The 10,965-nt window shown below is 29.1% G+C and overlaps 1 protein-coding gene across 1 annotated transcript; it reads right to left on the minus strand.

Moving 5' to 3' along the window:
* Window positions 1-297: 297 nt before the first annotated feature.
* LOC100570951 lies at window positions 298-1,784 on the minus strand. Its single transcript, XM_003242423.4, has 4 exons — window positions 1,625-1,784; window positions 1,328-1,534; window positions 842-1,120; window positions 298-771 (listed from the first exon to the last, which is right to left on the minus strand). Exons 1-4 carry the CDS (start codon window positions 1,682-1,684, stop codon window positions 718-720), a joined length of 600 nt encoding a protein of 199 aa, XP_003242471.1. The 5' UTR covers window positions 1,685-1,784; the 3' UTR covers window positions 298-717.
* Window positions 1,785-10,965: the final 9,181 nt, after the last annotated feature.

The raw sequence follows: 10,965 nt of genomic DNA on the forward strand, positions 1-10,965 counted from the left end.
CGTATTGGGCTATAAATTAACATATATAGGTCGTTTAAATTAAACAATGTCCACGTATCACCTTCATTTGTCATTAAGTTTATCACCAATAATGTATAAGTTTGTATTTTTGTTACTCTTATTGTCTATAATGAATTATTTTTTATTTAATCTAAAGTTCACGTTTTGTTATTTAATGTTACTAAGTGATTAGGCATTTAGACGATAATAATATAGATAGGTAAACATAAAATATGTAATAAATTTAATCATTAATCACATCAGGATGTACCTACCTATAACAAATAACAATATTTATCGAGTTCCTACTAATTATTATATTATTATGTATTCGATAAGCAAACAGTGGTCCATATTAGTCTAGTACACTTACTCGATAAACAATAATGGCACCCACAGTTGAATAAAATGCCAATTAAAGTTATCTGTTATAAAATATTTAGACTTTAGTCGATCCGTGATGAGATGTAAAGTCGAACGATCATCCGTAATCATACTTCCTTTGATAAATGATAACCTTTGGATCAGCACTAAAGAAAGTAGTTTATAGGTTTAGTAATGGATAATATATTATAATAGTAAAAAATAAAATAGGTAAAAGTAAAATTTGTATGACAAGTTTTACTTTTTACAGCAAATTAATATTTCAAAACATTATTAATAGAAAATACAACAAATAAAATGTTAATTGTATATGAAATTAATAAGTCTTATTTATTAGTTTTTCTTGATTTCTTTCTTCTTATCAGGGATCAAAGCCAATATAATCTCCTAAAAATATACAATAATACAATAAATGGCCATTTTTTTAATACTAAATCATCTACACTACTACACTTACTTCTATGTCCTTGACGATTGGTGTCCAACGTTTGACGATTGGTTTGGTTTTGATTCTAATATCGTCCCTCAACTCATTGAAACGTTCCAAAAACAGTTTCTTGATTTCTTCATATAATTTCATAAGGTCTTCTTTCAAATCGGCTAATTCTGCTTTTAATTTCTTGACCTTCTCGCCGATTTCTGGATCCCTGGCTTTTAATTCTTCGCTCACACGTTCGATTTGTTGTTGAACAGCATCATACATCTGTTTTTGGAATTTTTCTACTCTTTCATGGACCTAAACCGAAAAAACAATTTATATCATTTGTATGTATACACTTAAAATATTATTATTTCAATTTTACGAATTACACATACAATAATTAAAATATTCTCGGAAAGTTGTTTTGAACCTCAATTACTTTCAAATGTACGCATCACAAACATGTTAAATGTTTTGTAAATTATTTAATTGCATGTGAATAAATAAAAAGTAAAAACTAACCTTTTGAAGAATTTCTTGAAAATGTTCATTAGTGTTTTCAACGTTTTCTTTCAAATGGTCGAAATACTTATCGGCATGGACATCAGATTCGGATAATCTTAATTGGATCTTTTCTGAAATTTTGGTAACTGACTTGGAGAACTCTCTGAATAATTCATCAAATGGACTATCTGGTTTGTCAGGAAGAAGTTTTGTGCCTGCTTGTACCTATAGGGATTTATCGAATAATAACGTTAATATAATTTAAATCTTAAAATAAAACAATTATATTTAACAATAAAACACTGTTTAACATACCTGTGACAAGCAAAATAGGAAAAACACGAATTTCAAACTATGACTTTTAATGTGCACCATTTTAACTGATTTCCTTTCAAATAGCAAGCGGTACTTGGCTCGTAAACGTTGGTAATAAACTCGGTAACAATGTTTTGTCAGTTTTTATGCGTAAACTATGAACCTAAAACATCGATAGTCGATAAGCTATTTACTTATCTCATTAACGGTATACTGGGTGATTATTTTAACAGTAAACATTCTATATCTAGAAATATAATATCGTTTTTAAAAACACTTTTTTTTGCATCATTTAAATTAATTACAAAACAACATTTTTTCAATAATTGTAATTTTTTCAATTTTAATTGTTATCATATTCTTTAAAAAGAATTTCTGTTTTGAATTACAACATATTTACATATGTTTTACATTTTATATGCTTAAACACAATATTTTTTTGATAATTATTAAATGTAAAATCTATGTTCCAAACAGGTAATTAGTTAGATAAGTTAGATCTAGGTCAGTAAAGTACTCAAGTATAGGTATTTACTGAACATACATTTTCCTGGGTATCGTCTAAATTTGAAATACGTAGTAGTGTACATTTAACAAATCAACTATAATTTTTGGGCCTACACCGTTGTATCATTTAATCACGTTATAATATACGTGTATACCTAAAAACATTACTTTGGCAGAGGTACAGAAAGAAAAAATCAAATTGTATCCGATATTTTTGGAACACATAATTAAAGTATTCAAAAAGATCTATAGCTATCACATGAATACATGATTAACAGTTGTAAACATATTATATTATATTTTTCCTTTTATAAGATCAACAATTTGTAGTACGATTGTTTATTAGGTACAGTTTATTTTATTGATATTATTTTTGATTAATATGAACAATCATTAAACATTAATACAAAAAATCGGTGAACTTGATCAGGTGTATAGTAGGTGTTGATTGATGATTGTTACCTCGTCATTGAGTAGGTCACTTTATTAATGGATGTGTTTAATTTGATTCAATATTGATGAACTATTACGTACATTACCCCGGCCCCACCCATTTGGAATTTTTGAAAATTTTCTTTAGCAATATTTTGTACGTAATTTGTATGAATTTTTACGATCATTATCAAAATTTGTACGGTCTTGGTTTTCTCATTATCGAACAAAAATAATGTGTGGGGCTGAGATGGTATGATTTCAGCCCCACCAAATGTTAAAAATTATAAATTCATAATCACAACTACACCATAATTTAATACGTATTTTGTATGAATTTGTACGACCATTTTTAAAATTTGTATACGATTATCGTTCTGCTGCAATATCAAATACTTAAAAAACACCATCACCCCAACCCCACACCTTGGCAAATTTTTTAGTGTTGTAGACATTTTTTCAGTGCCATATTTTAGTACGTAATTTTTATGAATTTGTACGAACATTTTCAAAATTTTTTCTATCATCTTTCGGCGACAATCGCAAATATTTAATAACGCTGTCAACCCAGCCCCACCCATCAGCTAAATTTCAGTGTTTTAAATTTTTTTCCGTACCATATTCGTACCATATTTTCACCAAAAATAAGTATCTTAGTGATGGGCACTATCGATAGTTAGAAATATCGAATAGTTCGGCGGACTGTTCGAATAACCAGTAAGCATTTTTAAACGTTTTTACTTTTTTAGGGCATTATTAATTATTTTAGGTGATTGTTTCACCTATTTCTTGTAATGACACCTTGTAATGGAAATTGATAGTTATATTAGTTAGACTCGACCGACCCGAATGATAATAATAGTTTTTTGGAATTTCTAACTACCCGCCGTCATATCTGGTAATCATGTCGAAGTTTGACGTCCGATTCGTAATCTTGTTATAACACAGTATTATTACATTTAAATTTTACGCGTAGTATATAATATATAGGTATAATATATTATAATATAATATGTGTAGATCTGACATAAATTTATTATTTCGACCAAATACATAGGTACTATACTCTATTCCCCGTGAGTAAACCAATTTTTTTTTTTGGCGCACTCAGTGAATATGTTGTGACAATATAGCTTACTATGTAAACACCGGGGTCGAAAAATTTTATATCTATCTTTATTTTGGTACAAATCAAATATGTTGTAAATTTTTAGGGTCAATTTTGGTGCAAATTGAGTCACCCAATATTTTGACTCTTTTTGAGCTATTAATAGGCATAAGACAATTTGATTTGTATTAGTTTTTTTTTAATTATTGTCAAAATTGTTCACTTTGCCAAAAGACTTGAAAATGTAATACATAAGGTTCCTCAAAAGCCTTAGTCTGTTATTATATTATAGTATATTATATTATATTATTATATGAGCGGCTAAAGTAAGAACTTTGATAAGACTCGTCAAATTTACGAAATTTATAAATTATTTTGTAGTTAAAAAAGAATAAAATATTCAATTTTTATAGCTGAAGTTAAAAAATTTAAAACGAAGTTTTTCATAAGTAGTTCATATTGTAACCAAAATTTTTTAAAAATTTATAAATAGTTTCTTTTTTATAGATATCTTAAATTAAAATTTTAACGAAATTAGATATTTAAATGGATTTTATAGTTATTTTGTTGTACCTACCTTATTTAAAGATATTATTCGTTGGTACTTTTAAAGTTACCTGTATTATTATATTGTATACTCCCAATTACATTTTTAAATGCAATTTTTTTGGCGAAAAATAAATAAACCTACCTTTTTTTTTTTTTTTTCCGTTTGAACCGACAGCAGAGGAACACTACTACTCCTCTGCTGCCATCGTTTATTAATGTTTAATAAAAACGTTAATACATGCACATTCTTAACACATAACTAATTATGGTTGCTTCACCTTGAAAATAAACATTAATACAATAGGTACAATACAATGCAATACCTACCTACTTATTAGAGTTATTACTAATGTATAATAATAGAATAAATTACATTAATTTATTTCAACCAAAAACATCATAAGATATGCTTAGTAGCATGGCCGTCTCAAGGTTTTTCGGGGCCAGGGGCAAATTAATAATAAGATATGATAAACAAAATACTCATATATATTATATGTATAAAGGGCCGTTAGTATACTGAGGTCTGAGGGCCTCTAAAATTATGATTTTTCGGGTATGTTTTTTTCTTCCAGTCCGCCACTGGAAAATGCTATATAATATTTAGATAGCAAGTAAAAAAAAAAATAATTTAAAAACATTTATCTTCGATAAATTTAACATGTAATTATGCATGTAAATAGGTATAACCGTATTAGGTATAGTTTAGTATTATTCTTTAAGTACAGGTACATATAATAATACAGACTATAGTTTAATGCCTCAATACGATGATATTATACTACTTTAAAGACTAATAGAAATATTAAAAATTAATCATTTTAATAAAAATAAAGAATAATATGTGCATATTTTAATCAATTATTACTTACTAATATTGGTGTTAATGCTATTCGCTATTTACTATTTTACTGTGCTAGTAATTATAAAGATACAGTGACACTGTGGTAAACATCGACTGTCGAGTAATTAGCAACCGACTGGTGTGGCCGTGCAGGCTGTGGTTTACTATTCAGAATAGTCTATTCTACAATGTATTGGTTATAGGCTTTTGTCTAAAAAAATCGCTTGCTGCGTGCACCGTCACCTATCGTAGAAAATCGAGTCTCGTTATCGCGATCTATCCACATTATACTACACACATATACTATACATATTATACTAATATATTAAATTATTAAGTAGGAACGGTGGCATAGACGAGCGGTGCGGTGGAAGAAATTGTTTTGACTACGCGACTGGTCATGCTCTTACGCGCGCATTGTATGACTGTATATAAGTATTAAATTATATTTTTATTTTATTTTAAGTATTAATATTATATGGATGACACAAAGAATATAATTTTTGTCTCAATAACGGTGGTCGGTGAAAGTTCTTTGTTATTAATTATTATACATCAAGACTTTATGGGGGCCCCCTAAAAATATTCCAACAATGGGGCCTATGGAAAAATGGTCCCGTTGCCCCCCTCTCTGAACGACCCTGCTTAGTAGTTAGTAGTTACTAGTTAGTAATATTACAGGCTGACAAGTGACAAGACCTGTCTTCGCACAGAATCGTTTTTCGTATTGGTACCTACAAATTACAATGATTTTGTTTTTATTTCATTGAATTCAAATTTAACCCATATCGTTACAGCGACCATGACTCCTCTAGCACCTACTGTACAGTAGCCGCACAGTTTGTGTATTTTTTCATTTTTGAAAAAAATACTGTATTTTTTGCTTTAAACAAATTAAATAGAGCTTGTAACAATTTAAAACAGTGTTTTAAACAGTACATTAATTAAAATAGCTTCATTTTAATTTAATATGTAATTTACCTATAGGTATGTCAATATATACCGTGAACTATAATAGCTAGTATAATATTATTAATATTATGTTTCATTGTTTATTTATTACTTATCTTAAATCTTAAAAGTATTTAAAATATTTTCTGAATGGATATTTATGTGGACATTATATTATGATGTTAGGTATATGAACTATTAAGTAAAAACTTAACAACCCTAACAGTAGGTCGCGGTACCTACTTGCCGGCTTTTTTTTAGTTTTTTTCTTTCCAAAGAAAGTTCATGCTGTGTTTGGCGTTGTATCAAACAGCTTTAAAATCTAATACAAGGTTTTTCATAAATTGCTACAACTTACAATAGGGGCTTAAAAATATTAAAGATATAGGTACGTAGGCACTAGGCAGGATTTTTTTTATAAGCATTTAAAATTCAAATGTTGACGAAATTCATAAAAAATCAGATTTGAAAATTAAAAACAAAGTTTCTCATAAGTAGTTCGTCTTGTAACCAAACAATCTTAAAGATACCTATAGGTACTGTATTATCAATAGTAAAATATATTACGTTAATAGCAATAATATCATAAAAATATATACTTGGTGCCTACTTAATATAGATATACTAATAGGTATATAGATAGGGTGACAGACTGTCTTCGCTCAGAATCGTTTTTCGTATACAATGATTTTATATCATTGGATTCAATTTTAACTCATTCATTACTTTACTTTTTCCGTAAGCTATTTACGTATTTATACGGATTCTGGCTATAACTTATAATATTATGATACTAAATAGGCAATATTGGAGATAGAACAATGGCCATATCAATGTGTTTGTGTTTTATAGACTATTATAGGTATACTGATCAGTGATCGCCCAATTATCGTTATCGTTTTCGGAGGATCTATAACTTACTATGGTTTTACTGTAAAATGAATGTCCGTATTCAGCCATGGTGAGCAAAATATTTCACCTCGCTTATATAGACAGGTTGACATTTTTTCATTTTTGTATGTTATATACATTTTACCGTTAAGAAATTGTTCACTATATTTAATTATTTTTTCCGAATATAATAACATACCATATTCAATAATGTACGTGCATCGATAGTTATATAGGTATAATAGACGTATAGTTGTTGCGTTCATCCTGCACAACAAAGTAGTAAGTAGGTACCTATTACATTATATAGACTAACACTTGCAGAGTAAATGTGTACTAATGTACTAATGTGAGTGATTAATAGTGTTTAAGAGGTAGGTATAACAATATTATGTAGGACGTAGGTACAGAACAATTTATAGCAATATAGCACTGTACAAAAAACTTTGCGTTAAAATCTACCTAGGCATATAAAGTGTAACAGAAATACTTCAGAAAATGAAATAATTTTTGATCTAATAATTAATAATTAAACATTTTTCATAATATATTCATAATATATTATATATTATATAATTTATAGATGATTGCGCTACTAGTAACTACATAATAACATTTTATAGATTTTGAGCGGAGTGTAGTATACTCTCGTATTACACTTGTACACTTTAATTATTTAATGACGTGCTTCGATGTCCTGTTGTTGATAATCTGGTAGAGTCACAAAGGTTTGTTTTGGAAAATAGTAAATAAAATCAAGTTTTTATTATACAGTAAGTTTAATAAAATCGTGTAAAATAAAATAATCACAATGTAAAATAAATTCGTACTTTTAAAATTTGTAGGCAGAGTTATGCTCGGTACCTGAGAACTACGTGTAGTAAGCGAGTAAAAGTAATTCTAATTCTATGTGCTAACATATACACATGACCCTTATCCGTGGCGTGACCCCGACAAAGCCACCGGATATGCTCACCTAAAATACATGCATAGGAGTTGTTTACGCCGAATATTCATGAATAATCAATAATTACAAAAAAACATTTATAATTAATGTAATATTTCATATTAAGTTTTTCTCAGTATCCACGAATACGCATTTCCTAATCGAAAAGTCAAAAAGGACAAAAAATACATAGAAAAATATCTAATACCAGGAACCGTCAGCCTATGTGAGTAAACATGGTTTACTACATGCCTCCCCAGTAAAATTGAAGCCGTAGGTTCCAATCAATAAATATTTTTAAGTGTCGGATAGTAAGTCGAGTGTTGTGTTACTTGATGCTCATCTATGATAGGAGGGGCTGTCGCTGTGGACGTCGTTGTCTCCTCCAGGTTTATAGTTTCTGTACTCTGATGAAGCCTTATTATGGTTTGTTCGGATCTCACCGGTGTTTGTTTATTCTTTACTCCACGTTGTTTAATTATTTTGCTTAATGCAAAAGTAATTGATATGGATATGATAGTGATAAAATTATTATGTACAATACATAATTCTGTATAATTTGAGTGTCTCTCAATTGAATAAGTTTGTGTTCGCTTTCGTTATTCTCTTGTAGTTGTTTGTGTGTTTTTGAAATTAAATTAAGGTCATTCATATGATAATTTATGACGTTTTCGTCCTTCTTAGTGTAGGTAACGGTCAAGTGATACGTGTTGGTACTCTTGTCGAGTGATAACGGATGTTGGAATGAAATCCGAAAAATTGTTTTCGGCACTGCTACTTGGTATTAATAAATCTCTAGTCGCATACCCTTTTCATGTTTCGTTGATTGTTATAATTCCTACTCTCTCTAAAGTATGAGTGCTGGCTTCCAAATCGTTTTCACAGTTAATTATAATGACTTCGCTATCCGTGACATATAACCATTTGTTTCGATAACTTAATTTGTGAAAAATGGTTGTTTGTAATCTTACGTGTCGTATATCGCATATGTCTGGTACGTCCCTTGGATCTTGTAAAAGTTGAACCTCGCAAATCGGTCGGAGATTTCTAGGATATAAGGATTACATTTCTGGACAAAGAAGGAAACCCCTAGCATGTTTACATTGACTATAGTGGAACTCATCGTATGCCACATAATGTTCCATATTTTTACTTATGGCTAAAAACTTATGACTTTATATACATACAATATACATACAATTTATAATATTTTGACAATAAGGCTTAGGTATTAAGTGATATAAAATAAAATTGTTTTGATACATTAATGGAATTGTTATGATAAACAATATGTTATTATTAGAGTAGTATATTTTAATATCTGACAGTTTTAATATATCGTTAACAGTTTCGATTGATAACGCGTAAGGAAAATCTGTCCCAATAGGTAAAGAAAGCCTAATATCTTGAAATTGCCCTAGTAGTTCGTTTATTTCTATCAAATACGGATGTATTTGTCCTAACTTAGCATTCTCAATAATCGACGATAATAATGTCGATTTCTGTCATATGTTTAGTTAAAAGTAAGTTCATATATGTAAAATGTCTAAAAATAAAATTATTTATATGTTGTTCTACCGTTATAATTTTTAGTTCATTTAATTGTGATTGTAAACTATAATATTCACGAGCTTCAAAGTCTTTTTTTACCCTAACAACTTCAAGTTGTTCTTTTTCTAATTTAAGGTTTGTTTTTCAGTCTCTGAAAGTTTTAATATCCCAAAATTAAATTTTTTAATACAATTAATGTCACATAATCCGTAAATGGTTTGTGCAAATTTTACTAAACTCCTTAATTTTATACTACGTTTAGCTACATGATCGTGATGACCTATGGAATTATATAATATATTTTTCTTTTCTTTCCCTTATCTAACAATCCCCTGTACTAAAAATAATAGGTTGTTACAATATTAGCGACGGCATTTTGACTTACGTTTCTACACGTTTGGTCAGTTTTTATTAGTAATGTATAGGGCAGAGGACTTGTAGCATTTGCATATTTTTTTTGCACAGCCACAAAAATAGCAGAGTGCGAAACAAAAACGTTTCATGCTTCCACAAAGCTAGTTTTGAAATTTTATTGTGCATATAAATGCATATTTTACGTTTTTTTGGTTTGTAGTGCATATTTTAAACTTTTATACGCTATTATATATTTTTTGAGACATATTTTACTTGAATCGATTTTTTCCGCAGTGGCATTTTTATTTCAAACAATACAGTCAAAATGATTGGATAAAAATGTATTTATTTTTAATTTTTGTCGTTTAATATGGTTTTTGACTGTGCTCGGGCACACATTTTTCTTAGAAGCGATAACGATTTTAACGTAAACTATACCTACGACATCACCACCACAGATACGTGTGTACACCATGCGGGCTTTTATTCGATTAGGATTTATTTATAAAACGTTTCTAGACACGACAAGAATCAATATTTTGGTATTTAGTCTCAGTCAGTTCAGCGGAATCGTGTTATCGTGCCGATTTATTAGCCGTATAATATTATAAATTTATTTGAACATTTAAATTTAATAATTTCAAATTTGTAATAAAATGCCAAAAGTTAAACAGCATTTAAGTAGCCGGTTAAATTGTTTTGTGTCCGAGTTTGGTGCCCGTATGTTTACGACCGACGGTAAAGTCCTGTACTGTAACTATTGTGACGTTAAAGTAGGGAGTGAAAAACGGTTTAATATTACGCAACACATTAATACAGATAAACACAAAAATTCCGTCAAACGTAAAAAAAAAACCAAAATGCACTTGAATTGGGAAAAGTACAACAATTGGTGAGTAATTCTAAAAAATCATCTTTCAATAACGACTTATGTTCTGCAATGCTATCAGCCAACATACCTCTTAATAAGCTAGGTAACGTTCAATTAATACAATTTTTGGAAAAATATACGGGGAAACAAATTCCGGCCATTACTACTTTGCGCAAAGGCTATGTCGATGAAATTTATTCTGAAACTATTAATAAAATTAGAAATGCTGTCACTGATAAAAAGATCTGGGTATCAATAGATGAGACCACCGACTCATTGGGCCGATATATTGCAAACGTAGTAATCGGTTATATAAAAAAATTATTTTTACTAAACC

This window comes from Acyrthosiphon pisum, chromosome A1, assembly GCF_005508785.2.
Source record: "Acyrthosiphon pisum isolate AL4f chromosome A1, pea_aphid_22Mar2018_4r6ur, whole genome shotgun sequence".
In the NCBI taxonomy this organism is placed as follows: Eukaryota; Metazoa; Arthropoda; class Insecta; order Hemiptera; family Aphididae; genus Acyrthosiphon; species Acyrthosiphon pisum.